The sequence below is a fragment of the Enoplosus armatus genome, chromosome 5 (genome assembly GCF_043641665.1).
Source record: "Enoplosus armatus isolate fEnoArm2 chromosome 5, fEnoArm2.hap1, whole genome shotgun sequence".
NCBI classification, from domain to species: Eukaryota; Metazoa; Chordata; class Actinopteri; order Centrarchiformes; family Enoplosidae; genus Enoplosus; species Enoplosus armatus.
In genome coordinates, this window is record NC_092184.1 from 6,116,192 (window position 1) to 6,131,556 (window position 15,365).

The 15,365-nt window shown below is 40.4% G+C and overlaps 2 protein-coding genes across 2 annotated transcripts; one reads left to right on the forward strand and one right to left on the reverse strand.

Annotated features, from left to right (window-relative positions):
• The first annotated feature begins 4,856 nt into the window (after positions 1-4,856).
• LOC139285391 (gastric inhibitory polypeptide receptor-like) lies at positions 4,857-11,428 on the forward strand. Its single transcript, XM_070905955.1, is given in 15 exon segments — positions 4,857-4,907; positions 5,477-5,573; positions 5,741-5,848; positions 5,956-6,077; positions 6,176-6,282; positions 6,844-6,997; positions 7,578-7,737; positions 7,863-7,923; positions 8,173-8,242; positions 8,519-8,607; positions 9,626-9,764; positions 9,895-9,936; positions 10,868-10,960; positions 11,205-11,232; positions 11,235-11,428. Coding segments are annotated over 15 exon segments (1,515 nt in total).
• Positions 11,429-11,650: 222 nt separating this feature from the next.
• Positions 11,651-15,243, reverse strand: LOC139285684 (THAP domain-containing protein 5-like). The gene is made up of 5 exons (XM_070906301.1): positions 15,149-15,243; positions 14,064-14,247; positions 12,701-13,512; positions 12,409-12,595; positions 11,651-12,100 (listed from the first exon to the last, which is right to left on the reverse strand). The coding sequence occupies exons 1-5, from the start codon at positions 15,214-15,216 to the stop codon at positions 11,981-11,983; spliced, it is 1,371 nt and encodes a 456-aa protein (XP_070762402.1). The 5' UTR covers positions 15,217-15,243; the 3' UTR covers positions 11,651-11,980.
• Between the last annotated feature and the right edge of the window lie 122 nt (positions 15,244-15,365).

The window sequence follows — 15,365 nt, forward strand, 5'->3', positions numbered from 1 at the left end:
ACGCTAAACAGACTCAGGTCTGAAAATACTTCTGCTTTTCAGTGGTATTTGTGTGTGTGTGTGTGTGTGTGTGTGCCTGCAAGTTCTCTGCATACATGTCCCTTAAATGAAAGTATCAGCAACATGATAAAAACAAAAAAAATGATTTCTAAGATTCAACAGAAAAGCAGAAACAACAAAGCCGGACAGAACATGCATTTGTTTACTTTGTTTAGATCCTGTTCCTTCTAGCTAATCTAATAAGATCCGCTGTTATATAGAGCGCTTGAGTATTTCTAGATTAACCCTGCCTTTCTGATGAAAACTTATAATGGAGAAAGACTTTATCCATGAGGCTTGTTATGCAACATAATGATCTACTGTATGTGATATGGCACAAAACCTCAATTTCCATGCAGACAGTGGGGTGGAGAGAAAGCTTTAGGAAATTTGGTACATTGGGGGCGGGAATGTGATTCTCCCTGACTTCTTAGGAAAGATCATTTTGTAGTTTGTGACAAAGACATAGCCTTTCAGTCAAACGCTGGGAGCTCCCCTGTGATGATTGATTTTATGTTGGCTACGTTTCTGTAGCTGGTGCCTTTCTCTTAAACTGTGGTGGCTATTGCTGCATGATCGATATTTGACATACAGAACAAATATTTCGTCCATGGAAATGCCACATAAATGATTTCTCCTTGCCATCACAATCCGGCTGTGCCATCTAGTCTATGTTCACTGGTTTGTAAAATGTCATGCAGCCCACACTGTCCTCTGCCAGTCAAGTTAATGGTCATCATCAAATCACTGAAAATGTGTTTAGCTTGTGCAGTTACCAATAGGTTTCTGTTTCTTTCCTTTCTCCTTATGTCGCACACATTTCTGCTTCTTTGTTTTGCATTGAGGGCTAATGTAAGGGAGTTGTCTCATTTAAGGAGAAACAGTGAACAAGGGCTTATTATCTCCAAGAGTCAGTATAGACAGATGAGATGGAGGGATTTAGAAAGACTTGGGTGCAGTGTAATTTGTCACTGTGTGAGTCTGTTTAATTTAGAAGACAGAAAGAAAAAGACCAACAAAAAGAAACATTCACAGTATGGGGAAGACAGTTGTTTGCATGATTTTTAATCAATGTTCAGTGTTTTTGTCATTTAGTTGAAACTGCAAACCACTTCAGTGACACAGTCATGGATGAAGCACAGAGCAAATCCAGTCACTGCCTGCTGCTGCTCCTCCTCATATATTATGAAATATAATATACTGTATTCATTTTAGGATCTGTCTCTCTCTCTCTCTCCCTCCATGTCTCTCTTATGAGTTAACACTGAGCATGGATAATGAAGGTTTTCTCATGGTAATAATATACTGTGCAGCTGGCTAAAGGCATGTCAGCATTCATTAAATTCAGAGGTATTGAATCTCGGATAATACAGTCATTACTGTGTACTTCTCTTTGTACAACTTAAACATCTTTTGCTAGGTCATATTAGACATATTATTGACTTGAAGAATCCGTTTTTAAGCTCCAGCTTAAAATCTTTTTTTTTCTTTAAAGCTGTGTGGATTTGGAAATCTTTAATACACAAATGTCTGTGGTTATAGTCTCCAGTTTGGTGGAGAATCACTTTACACAGTAGGAGCTAGCTGTTAAAGTGAATGTTTAAAATGTAATATCATATAGTTGTACTGTTGTGTGTCTGAACTGAAGCTCAAAGCTGTCAAGAACACATACTGTACAGTAGGACACATTATTACATGACATGGACGTTTGCAGCAGCGAAGTGATGCTGGTTTTTCAAGACTGACACTATCATCAGTATTATAATACTCAGTATTATATTAAAGCAGTTAAAACACAATCATTTTACACAGTTTACTGGTCTTGTGGAGTAGTACTGCATAATATTATTTCACTATAGTGTGTATAGTATCTGAAACAACATCTACACCATTACATGACATCAAACCTAGATGGGAATATATATACATGAATGGAGCACTTTCATACTTCATATCTGTCCTATTGTTACATCAGAGGGGTATTTGAGTGGTCTTAGTACCTCTCTGGTCAGCCCAAGTGCCTTTTTGATAAGCCCATGTACAACTGTGATGTGAGCGTAGGGCAAAAACTTAAACCTACCCCTGTGCATGTCCCTTGTTCTTGATTGACACTGACCCACCCCACTCCAAATGTAATTTAGCCTTACACCAAGCTGTGTGAGCCTTTTAAGTCTCAATCAAAAGACAGAGGAGAAATGTCCCACTCTCTCACAAATTGTGCGATTGTTAATGTGCACTTTTCAGTAAATTTCACACTAGATGAAATGTGATGCATTCCTAAAAAAAAAAAAGGAACTAGGCTGTGTGAAACTGTATTGAGTACTACAATTTTGGAAAATACAAATGGCTGCATTTATTTTGATTAAAGGGAGATGTATATCTCTTCAGAAATAAGGTCTTCTCTTGCTGTATAAATTCTTGGTCTACAGTTTCAGTTTGATAAAAAACATTTTAGAAAATCAAACTTTACATTGAGATTTTTCTCTAAATTCACATTTTTGAACATGTGGAAACACTGCTGAAATGCAGAGGTAAGCTTTGCATCTATCATACAGTGGAGTAATGTTTTCCCTTGATATCATGGCTGCACTATCCCATACCCTTTGACAAACCAAATATAAGCAAGCAGTAACTTTTTGTTGTATATGGAAATCATGAGAGACGTATCAAACATTGGTGAGTCCAAAATGTGTTACTTCCTGACCTGAGACGACTTTATTGTCAATGTCTACATCTAACATCTGTTAGACATGACATGAACCAAAATATTCAGAATTTGAGAGCAGTATTGCAGCAGTAACTTATTTTTATGAGTCAAACAAGTCAAAACAAAAATGATAAATGTCTGGAGGTTCAGGCAGCAGCAGAGTGAAGATCTGGGGCAGCCATGTTGTGGGTCGTCAGACCCAAAATGCCTCCCCTTAAACAACTAAACTAATTCACCCACAACTAAACAAACAAAGAAACTGATCGCCCCATTTATAACAAGGAGGGTAGACTAAATATTAGAAACACCTCTCAGTATAACACAATACAATTCAACAGTACCACAAACTACCGCCTCCACTACTATAAAGTTGAATCAACTTCTGAAGTTTTTCAACAAAACCTGAACACTATAACCTTCATGAAGGCAGGATTTATTGCTGGTCCGTCGTAGGCTGCTTTAGTTTTAAGCCCGCCTAATACACTGGACACTGATGTATTTGTGTAACAATTTAAAAAGTGACATGAGATAATGTAGCTTTTCAAAAGCCAAATGTTAAATACAAGCTGTAGAGGCAGAGGCACAATTCCAGGCAGAGCTGTACCAACTATGATGAGCATCCAAAAACAAACAGTTTTTACTGACGGGAGAATTAATAATCTGTGAGGCTGAGCGAGGAGAAAACTGGATTCTTGAATGTGCCAGATGTTTGTGATATGGCTGTAGTTTTAGGTTACCCTGAGGACCAGACGCAGACACAGCAAAGCAGACCTAAATTGAGGCTTATCACTTCACAAATAAGTGGCTCTCTTTAGCATAATAAAACTATTTTGTCTCTGTGCTTGTTATATGTGTCTGTCAGCACACTGGAATGAGAATATTTCCATAACAGGACATACTAAGTGAAATGTCTAACAAAATAAGCACCTCTCACTGTGTGTCACCAGGGCAGGTTTTGGAAAGTTGACACCAATACTTTTCACATGACTCAATGACTCACGGCTGAAGATGAAGCCATCATTGATCTGTTCATATCTTACATCTCACAATCTTTTGTCTAATGAATGCCCTTTTTTTCAGTAATGCAGTCTTTTTTAATATCTGATCTTCTTCGTGCTCTTAAATGTTCCAGTGTTCCTCTCCCTCCTCACGCCACAGCAGGCGTTGCTTGTCACATGCCAGCCCACAAACTTCCTGGTCAGTCACATTAGCTACCCACCAGTATTGACATGAGGATTAGAGACAAGATTACTGTGCACTGTACTGTGGAAAGTGCACCCACTAATCAGACGCACAAGTTTCACAGAGAGGATGCTCCAAAGTCTCTTCAGTGCAGTGATGTCATCAGCTGCAACCATAAAGTATAAAACACATTCACGAGTCTCAGCAAACATCTACAGACTGAGATACAGATTGACATCCAATTAATTTACCCAGGTATGTCCTTTGTTCTCCTCCCACAGTTGAATTGTTTTATTCTGTCTTTTATTAATGACATAGTTGAATAATGAGCCTCATCTCATTAGGTCAGTTTTTGTCAGAGATTGCCTTATTCCTGATTTTCATATTACAATCTGAAGCACTTCTATCTAACAATCAGAAGACGATAGTTATGTAGAGTTAAAGTAATTATCATTTCATCATCACAAGAAAATAAACTATATATATATGGACTATATTGCCAAGATGACTTGTTAAGACTGATGATTTTGCAATGAATTTAAACAAATGTGTTGATTCATTGTTGTCTTTCCTGAAGGATTCTTATTTACCCTAAGGCCACATAGTCCCGATTTCAATCTAGCAGCTTATGTTAAGTGGGAAGATGGAATTATCAGATGTAGTTTTAAGTATTCCTTGTGCACTGCTTTCACACACCACATTTCTGGATAAAACTGTACTGTTAAGGGATTGATTTTTAAAAATACTGGGAGCAAACTGCTGTTCTCTGTATTTCCAGGCAGTGTGTCGCAGAGTGTAAAGGGACTGTTTCATGATCTCATCCCACCTTTTCCTCTAGGTGACCTCTGACGACCTCTCATTTACCCTGTAGTGTCCTCTAAAGCTCTGAGATGACCTCCCTGCAGCCAACCAGGCACACTGCTGAGTGATGAAGGCCTCTAACACATTCCTCATCCTCTTCCTCCTCTACAGGACTCTGGTATTGGTCTAGAGGGGCATTTTATTGATGACACAACAGCTTATGATGAGCAAATGAGCATGTCTTAATGTGCATAATATTGGAGGAGAGTGTTAATATATTATCTGCCACCTTTTCTGCCCAAGTTTGAGGGAAACTGTCTGGCAGTAGTTAGTCTAGCAGCTTATTTAGCTTATTAAGATAAATTCCCAAATGTAAACATTATTAGCTTAGAAATAAACTGTTCTGTGTGGATTTACACTTGTGCAACATGCACTGAGATACCAGTTAACTAGGTACATCTAGCCACCCTTATTTATGTCAATGGGGATGGACCAAATGTTAGAAATGCCTTTCAGGATAATGTAGTCCAATACAACACTTCCATGGCCCGCCTTCACCATGTCTCTCTTCCCCCTCTTCAGTCTTTTTTCCCCAGGCCCGTTTTGCTGGGTCTCAGCTTGAGTCAAACTTCTTCTGGCAGATTTTTGAGTTGTTACACAAGACTTGAGGAAATACTTCTCTGATAAAAAAAAAAGATGTATTACAGGGAGTTGTATTGAATTATGTCTGTGTGTGTGTGTGTGTAGTGTGTGTCGGGGAGAACTGTAAAGGATACGGTGGAGGAATGGACCCGCTACAAGAATGAATGCCTGCTCAGGATCAATACAGAGCCCAGACCCAAAGGTAAAATGCACATTTTTATAAATAAATGAAAACAAAAGTGTTCAGCCACCCCCACCCACACCCACGCTTTATAATACACATTAATGAAAACTGTGATTACACACACATATTGTTGTCTCTAATGTGTATTAAATGTATACAGACGCTGTTCCCTCTCCTCTCCTCAGGTGTGTTTTGTGGTCATATGTTTGACATGTACGCCTGCTGGTCAGATGGAAAACCAAACTCTACAGTTAAGGTGCCCTGCCCCTGGTACCTGCCCTGGTACAACCAAGGTAGGAATGCACACACACACACACACACATGTTACTCTCACTTTATGTGTATACTATTGTCTGTGATCAAAGGTGTGTGTGTCAGCCTCTGCTGTGTTTTTGTGTAGTGCGTAATGGCTTTGTGTTGCGGGAGTGTGGTCCTGATGGTCAGTGGAAAACCGACAACTCCAGCCCCACCTGGAGCGACCACTCTCAGTGCGACATTGACAAAAGCCAACAGGAAGCTGAGGTACGTACACACACACACACACACACACACACACACACACACACACACATTTGTCCACAGTATTAATCCACTCTTTATTTTGGTTGCATTTTGTATAGGAGAAACAGATGATGATCTTAGCCTACTTCAGAGTCATGTACACAGTGGGTTACTGTGTGAGTCTGGCCAGTCTCTCTCTGGCTCTGATTATTCTGCTATTCTTCAGGTAGGACTACACCTCTACGGTCTGTTTCCTGTCTTGTTATCTCATTATTTTAGCCTATTTTTGTACTCTCTTTACTTACTCTAAGGCATTATGTAACTTTCTTCATAAAGTTAAATATTATTGTAAGCCTACCATTTCCATAACCAGTATATTTGTATACAGTCTTTAAACATCTCATCATGCAGTTACTATTGAAAGATTCAACATGAGATATGAGACATTTTCACTAATATAAAGAGAAAGAAAATAGAATTAGAGAAAGACTTCCAGTGTTAATTCTGCTGTTTTTGCCTCAGCCTTGGTCAGGCCTCCGATGCTGTACCAGCGGGTTTTGTTGAGTAAAGTGAAATGATGTAGTGCAAAAACATCACAGCAACAAGTGGTAACCATGAAAGTGCATGAATGAAAATGAACAGATGTCAGATTAACCCTTAAACTCAGCAAATGTTTAATGTGTTTTTCTTTTCGAGGTCAGGCTCTTCACGTGTTTAGCAGTCTGACTGAATGTTAAACATTGTTCTGATGTGTTTAACATCACTGTGGTACATGTGATGCCTGCAGGAAGCTGCACTGCACCAGAAACTACATCCACATCAACTTGTTTGCATCGTTCATTCTGCGAGCGGTCTCCATCCTGACCAGAGATTCTCTGCTGAGCAGAGACACTCCTGAGTTCAAAGACAGCATGGACATTGTGGAAATACTCAGTGACCAGGTTGGGACACACAGACGCAGAAAAAACTGAGAGATGGAGAAAGAAAGAGACGGAGAGTAGGAAACTGACTATTTCAGGGATGTCTGCATTTGTATCACCTCACAGAAAACATAGCTGAATGTATTTTCCAACCTGTTCCATCCCTTAATTGCATCAAATGACTGTTTTCAAACATTCATGCCTTCATCCTTAAAAGTCAACTGGTAGTCCTATAATACTAAGTGATTATTAACACTGTACAAGTTTGTCATTGTCACTGATTCAGTTAGAAACTGAAGTCATAGTTGATGCCAAAACTGTGGACTCGAGTCAGACAGGGTTTGACTGCCGTGGGACTTACTTGGGATTTACTGAGACTTGACTCCCTAAAGACAGGACTCCAAATTTAAAAGCAAGACCATTCACATCCTGTGTTTTGACCTGGTAAAAAAACTTAAAAAAGAAATACGACAACAACAGGCAGACATGTTAAAACGTTGAAATATCATGTCATTTAAATCATCAGAGTTGAATGTCCTGTCTTGCATCTTGACTTGATTTTCTCTTCCTACACACACACACACACACACACACACATTAGGCAGTGTCTGGCTGCCGCGTGGCTCAGGTGCTGATGCAGTACTGTGTGGGAGCCAACTACTACTGGCTGTTGGTGGAAGGCCTATATTTACACAACCTGCTGGTGCTTACGGTGTTCTCTGAAAACAACTACTTCTGTGGATACCTACTCATCGGCTGGGGTACACACACACACACACACACACACACACACACCCTAACCCTAACACAGCAGAGATGGACGTGTAAAAATGAATGGTTGTGTTGTCTTGTGAAGTTTTTATACTTACATATGTCTTTGTGTCAGGCACCCCAGTGTTCTTTGTGGTTCCTTGGATTATTGTACGTTACCTGTTTGAAAACACAAGGTGAGTCATTTTGATTTTTGCCGCCTCAGTAAATTTTGTGCTGACCGTGTGAAGGAGTTCATATTTTTTCTCTCTTGATCTTATTCTCATCGCACCTGTTCCACTGACGCGAATTCGATTTTACACGACAGCAGAAAACCACTTCACTTATGTCTTTGCATTCTTCACCACCTCATGCAATATTTTAGTTTTCACGATACCTTGTTGTGTGTAATTGCTTACTTTTTTTGTGTGTGTTTGTGCTTGTAGGTGTTGGGAGATGAATGAGAACATGGCGCACTGGTGGATAATCCGTACTCCTATCCTGCTTGCCATTCTGGTAATGTACACACACTCTCACACACACACACACACACACACACACACACACACACACAGGTAGGACATTTCAGAAGTCAGTCAGTGATTAAAATTCATGGGTGACTCGTAGTAGCCTCCATCCTGGACTGTTGTTACAGAGTGATGACTGGGTGAACCAGACTTTCATTCAAGGATGGTTCATAGGCCGTTGAATCCGTGTCCTGAACTGTCATATCATCTCATTTATAACACGATCATTGAGAGTATGAAAGCCCCTGTTTTTTTATCTCTTCAGGTGAACTTCTTGATCTTTATCCGCATCCTCCATATTCTTGTATCCAAACTGAAAGCCCATCAGATGAGATACACCGACTACAAATTCAGGTAAGATAAGCTAGGCTGTTGTATTCACCTTCCCCGAAAACTCAACTGAGGGAAAAATGTCCGCACTTTGACATCCTCTCATCATCTTCTCTTCTAATCTTTGACCGGAGCCTCCACCATTATAAATGCAACAGCAGACATGCAGTACATTCATTCATAAATATTTCTAACTAACTATAAAGTTAAAACTATAAAGCCAACAACCATCACACAACACACAAAAAATATGTTACAACAAAACAATAAGAATTAAATGAATAATAAAATGTACAAAGAAACTACATTTAATTACAGGCAGTTTTTTAAAATATGGCAATATCAGACCAATATAGCAGCCTAACCCTGTTTTACCTCCTTATTATGTTCACAAATCAACTCTGACTGAACAGTATTTATTTTATATTTGAATTCATATGAGAGGCACGTGATATCACATTCTTTCATATGGTATCCTATCATCAATGTTAATGCTGAGACTGTTCGACTAAGCCGCTGGAGCAAGGAGCCGCTGTGGATCTGAAAAGGTCTAACTTCTAATTTCTAATCTTACTTAGAATCTTTTTCAATTAGAGGCGAATATGTAAAACACACACAACACACACAACACACACACACACACACAGCACCTCAATGTCTTTGACAGTGGCCCTAACCCTAAAGCCCAGGAGACCTAAAGGCTTTTAGAAACTCCGACGAGAGGAGAAGCACGAGAGGCCTCTTATACATAACCTCGACCAGCATCACACACACACACACACACACACACAAGCTGATGGCTATCTAGCACAAATGGACTGATTCATAAGAATAATTTCCATCAAGCAGAGATACTTTCTTATCTCCCACAATGCTCTGCTGGAGGACGATAAAGTCCTTTTATAGTTTATCCCTGGTCAGAGCTTGTGGGCAGCTGGGTTTGTGTAGGGAGGCCGCTCTTTAACTGGAAAGCAGGTGTTCAGCATACAAAGCAAAGCATCTACCCTGCTAAACGACCTCTGTTTTGTGTTTTTCTCTCCAGACTGGCCAAATCCACCCTGACCCTGATCCCTCTGCTGGGGATCCATGAAGTTGTCTTTGCAGTGTTGACTGAGGAGCACACAGACGGCGTCCTCCACAACGTCAACCTCTTTTTCCAACTCTTCCTCAACTCTTTCCAGGTACAGTTGTAAATCTACCCAGGCTAAAAAATATCCGCACTCAGAAGACTTTTTCTGGATAAAAGCAGCATCGCAAAACATATTTCATGATCTTTGGTTCAACATTAAAAGTAATTTCCCCTCTTCACAGGGTTTACTTGTAGCCATCCTCTACTGTTTCATCAACAAGGAGGTAAGTGGTGTGTATTACTCATGTTGTGGGGACATGAATCACAGTGTGGGGACTCACCTTCCTTCTGGGGACAAATCGGTAGTCCCCATTACTTACTACATCATTAGATTTTAGGGTGAAGACTCAGGTTAGGGTTAGGGTAAGTAGTGGTTATGGTTAGGGTTAGGGAATGTCTCCAGGAAATGAATGCAAGTCAATGTAATGTCCACTGAAGTGATGAAAACACAACTGCGTGTGTGTGTGTGGACGATGATTCTCCCAATGCTATATGGGCAATAAGAAGATTTTCTACATGAAAGCAACCAAGTGTAGCCATTAGAAATTACATCAACGGTATTAGACATGAAACATCTGTGTGTAATGTATGAGGAAGGAACAAATGTGACATGCCAGTTAGGTGTTTAATTCCTAATACGAAATAATATATTTTATTACAGCGTGAAACTACACCCTTCAAGAAGAGATCATTCTTGATCATTTAACTGAGATCATGTGGAGAAACAGATGAACAAGATCAAGGTTGAAAAATGTCTTTTAAGATTTGAGAGGACAAATAAGTGACACAACTGAACAATAGGAGGGTATTTTCTGAGTTTGTATCCACTCTCTTCATTTAATGCTATCTTGATGCTCTTCTCGTACATATTTGCTCTTTAGTAAAGAATAGCGTCTTGCCAAAGGACTTTTTGCCTTGAAATGTCTTCTGATGGACTCATTGACTGTTGCATGAATTTTGACTTTTTGTATATGGGATTGTCTCTTCATTCACACGTTGTATGTTACTGGCCATCCGTAATAAGTAAGGGAATACGATATTGTAATTTCTAATAATGTCTTGCCTCTTCCTACATTTCTTTCATTTCTCATTTCTCCCCTGTTGATATATAATCCCTGTTGTGATCTCTCACTGTAACTCTTCCTTTGCTTGCAGGTGCAGGCTGAGATAAAGAAGAAATGGCACAGGTGGAAGCTGGGGATGACGGACCTGGACGACCTGAGAAACACTGGCAGCAACACGCCACAAGTGGGAGCAGCTGCGGCCTGTCAAATAAGTACATGCTGTAAATTTATACGAAATGTTTATTTTATAAAGTTTCATGTAGAGAAATATCAAAAAGTAATCAAAGTCTTTGGATTATGCTGTTTAAGGTTGTTTAAATAAGTTAATACAGTTGAGTTAAGCCAATGAAAATCGTTACTCATGTTTTTTACGGTTAAGTTTTCTTGGACAAAAAATGAAATAACGTTATGTATAAATTGTTGTGCAGATTGGTGCCAGCATGCCACCATCAAGCCAGCGCCACCTCCCTGTCTGCAGCATGCCCATAACCAAGAGGACAGCCGCCTCTTCATCCCGCCCCACCCCTCTGCTCCTCCTCACCCCTACACCCACCACCAGGACCAGCTGAAGACCTTCTGCTATATCTCTGCTCATAGACAGGATGGAGGAAGAGGAGGAAATGAGGAGAAGTGTTGTGAAAGCTACTGCTGAAAATTCAAAATTCAAACTTGCACCTGGTGATGTATTTACTGTCACTAAACAGGGTGTGACTACTAACAACTTTTGCGTGGATTTATTTCCTTTGTTCCTGCTACTGAAGAAAAGGTAAAAACTGTCAGTGATGATTAAATCAAACTCTCTATTTGACCTATACTTTATTGGTTGTATCATTTTTTATAGCTGAAATGTACAGCAACAATAGAAATGACGCACAAACCCAAATGGAAGGTATTTAATTCATAGTTTGATATGAACATTATCAACAAAAATACTTTTAAGTCAAACAAAAAGTGAAGAAAAGGGAGGGGTAGAGGGTGTAAACCTTAAAAAACACATTCAACATTGTCCCATATTACTCATCCATATTTGTGCAAAGCTCACAGAAGATCTAATTTTGTTAAAAGGAAAACAAAACTAAACTTAACAAACCAAAAAAAACATAATTAGGTAGCATTTTGTTTTCAACAGCATTAGCCACGTCACTTTTTGGCCCAGTGGGCAGCAGACAGACACACAGATAGCAAGTCCGCAGTCAGTCGGGCATCACAACTTTTCATCTGCGGTGTTTAGTGGAGTATAAAAGTACGCAGCATCATCCTCTTCATAGATGATGGTCACAGTCTCACCAGCATCTGACACTGCTGCACTGGACTGTATGTAAGCCTGAGAGGGAGGAGACATCAAAAAGTGAATGCACTGTGGCACTTTCACCAACAAAATATAAGGACTTTATTTTATTTATTCATTTATTTTTTTACAACATTTTACAACACAGAATCATTAATTGCACAAATATTCAACCTTTACTGCTGATCATCTCTAGCTGAGTGGAATGTTTTTATAAGTTGCATAATAAGCTTAATGGAGGCTTAAATATCTCCCAATTAAATATTAACATACACCTACAGCTAACAGAACTTGAGAATAGCGATTATACGTTTTATTTCGTGTAAACACTTAAAGCTCTTCACCCTCTCAAGCAGCTGTAGTCGCTCTTCATTCAGCAGGTTGCTTTGTCTCAGCTGGCTGACCGTGTTCTCCAGTCCCAGAAGTTTCTCCAGGTGTCGGCGGTGTCGCTGCTGCAGCACTTTCACCTTCTTCTGCAGCTCGGCCACAATCGCCTCCAGCTGCTCCTTACTCAAACTGTTCTTATGGTAACTATTGATGTAAAAAAAAAAAAAAATGTAAAGAAATTGCAAAAGCTGTACAGACAAGAATATAGAAAAGAAAAGCATGACTACTGAAGTGTGAGTCTAGTCTCACCAGTGCTCCTGCAGCTGGTGATCCTGCTGTTCTATGCCGTCCTCCTCTGACTGGCCGTCGTCTCCGTCTCCCTCCTCTGTATCCAGCCTTTCCACAGTGAGGACCAGGGACGCGGGGGAAGGTGACATGTGTTTGGACACTATAGGCAGAGTAGATGAGATGGGCTTGGAGCTCAGAGCGGACGACAGCACTGTATCCGGGGAGAAGGTGAACTGAGTAGAGGTTTCACTGGGGAAAACGCTTGGTATCGTCTCGAAGTAGGCGATGACTTGAGTTTCATGGCCTTCGTGGATGTCCGAGAACTCCTCTGTGGTACAACTCAAATCTTCAACACCGAGAGAGGCCACAGCCTCATCTGTGCAGCCAAGTGTGGAGTCATTTATGACCAGCCCGTGGCCCTGAGTTAAAATGGCAGCCGTGATTCCATTCACAAGCTCATCTTGCCCTTCACCTGCAGGGCATTCAGACATCACCACCACCTCTGTGTTCTCTCCACTGTTACTCACACCATCTACTGTCTGGAATAAAGTTAAAGGGAAGTTTGCCCCCATTTCGAATCTGTCCACTGACGCCAGCGGGTTCAGGTCTGTGAAACAGTCAGATTCTACAACATCACTCGACTCCATCAGGCTGGTTTCTCCCTGCTGTGAGGGGTCGACAGTGATCTCATACAGGTGCACAGTGTGCAGCGTAGTTTCCATGTCTGCAGAGTCAGCGGCCACCGTCCTGCCATCTGACACCGTTATGCTTTGATTACTGTTAGTTCGAAGCCGTTTTGGCTTCTTCTCACTGTGATCCGTGGCTTTCCGTTTCTATAAAGAAGCAGGAGCGTATGTTTATCAAAAGCAACATGACAACGTTGTTGGTGTAATGTTTAACTTAGAGCAACTGAACTGTTACAAACACTTTCCTACTGACTTCAGAAATCTCAGCATGGTAAGTCTTTGTATATTGAAAATAATCAATTCAGTCAATACATGTGCAGATCTGTTTAAGTTTTAAATATTTTCAACGATTTACTGTATTAGATTACTTACATACCACAGCAGTCTTCTCACAATTAGGCATAAGATGATTGAAGCGTTTTGCAATACGAGAAATACAGAAAACTATCAAGGAGCACCTCTGCGTAGTGACTCACCAGGATCACATTAAGTCTTTGTAAATACACTTTACGATCGCCTCACAATTCCTGCTACGAGGACTTATAGCTGAAATCTACTGCCAATGCAATTTGCTGTCTGCTCTGGTTTAAGAGCTGCACAATTAGCTGAATGGAAAATTCACACACATATATATATATATATATATATAAACTACAGAATAAAACTGGTAGCTTTCTTTCTTTTCTTTTTTTTTTTACCTCGGCCTCCTGGAAGACTGTGGGCACAGCATCGCTCTCAAGGTAACGGATCCCCCATCGCACCTTGAAGCACGAAGGTGCAAAATGTTCGTGGCAAATATATTGGTGTCGAGAGGGAGTCCAGTTCTCACGCCCCATGTTCCTCAGCCACTGCTGCAGCCGGACCGGGTCCTGCAGAGGGAACCTAGAATACACTAGTCACACTTGGGCTTCTTCTACAAGTGAAATATTGTCAAATGTTGGTTAAAATCAAAAATAAGACACAGGAAAAATGCACCCTAACCAATGATTGGACAGAAAAGTCAACATCTTTAAACATAAAACAAACTGCCTCCCTAAGCTGGAAATCCGAACTGACCGACTCTGTGGACTCATCACATTTTGGTTTCTGTATAGCGTAATGCAACTCAACTCTGGTCGTTTGTTTCTAATATTTTGTGTGAGGTAGACGGATTAGAAAGACCTTTTTAAATGATACTGTCAAATACATCACAGTCACAATGGTAGCAGTTACTGCAAAGCTTGGCTATTGCATTACTTCATACTGTAGACAGGTTTCTATTCTCACATTCACAGAGAGCACTACTTTTAATTTAGATGTAGAGCTTCCAGTTGCAAGTATTAAGGATATAATTCTCAGTAACATCATCACGAGCGCTGTCATCTTGTCCCCATCATCTGAGATGACATCACCACTCGATACACCATCAAACCCACAAAACTAAACTTAACTAAAGTTTCCAAAATGAACACGTAAACGAGAGCTTAAGGTGAATTTGCCTGTCAATAAAACTCAGTCACCAGACAAATCATGATTCAATCAGGACTCGTGACTGTCGCAAAGGTGAAAACAAGAAGACACAAACTTAGCAGGTTATCAAAACACGGCGAAAAACAAGGTGTTATTTCACGACTACAGTGATTAATTTCAGTCAGCTAAAACGTTGTGAAAATCGACGTCGCGGAAGAGTGACTCATTGCACAGGAACACATTGCTTAAAGTTAGATGACGCTTCAACGAGCACTATCTGTGCAGCGAGGTTAGCTAACGTTAGCTATGAGACTGTTTAACATGGCCCGCTTACTTGTAGAAGCTTTTCCTGTCGCTGCCGGAGTCATTCTTACAGTCTGAGACCGAACAATATTTTGGCATCTCGGGTCGGTGTTGTTGTGGCTGGTATCTCCGTGTCCAACTGGGTTCACAACAAGGTGAAACTCGTGCTGTGTTGTCAACTCGTGGCGCATAGTTGACGATTGACGATCAGCTGTTGCGACTGGTGACGTCAAATAAATGCGACTGCC

Bases quoted from the DNA above. Each gene is read 5' to 3' on its own strand.
- LOC139285684 (XM_070906301.1), bottom strand. From the start codon at position 15,216: ATGCCAAAATATTGTTCGGTCTCAGACTGTAAGAATGACTCCGGCAGC. The intron at 13,513-14,063 runs GTAAAAAAAAAA...GCTTCTTTATAG, and splicing joins CAGTCTTCCAGGAGGCCGAG to AAACGGAAAGCCACGGATCA. The intron at 12,101-12,408 runs GTGAAGAGCTTT...CCTCCCTCTCAG, and splicing joins GACTACAGCTGCTTGAGAGG to GCTTACATACAGTCCAGTGC.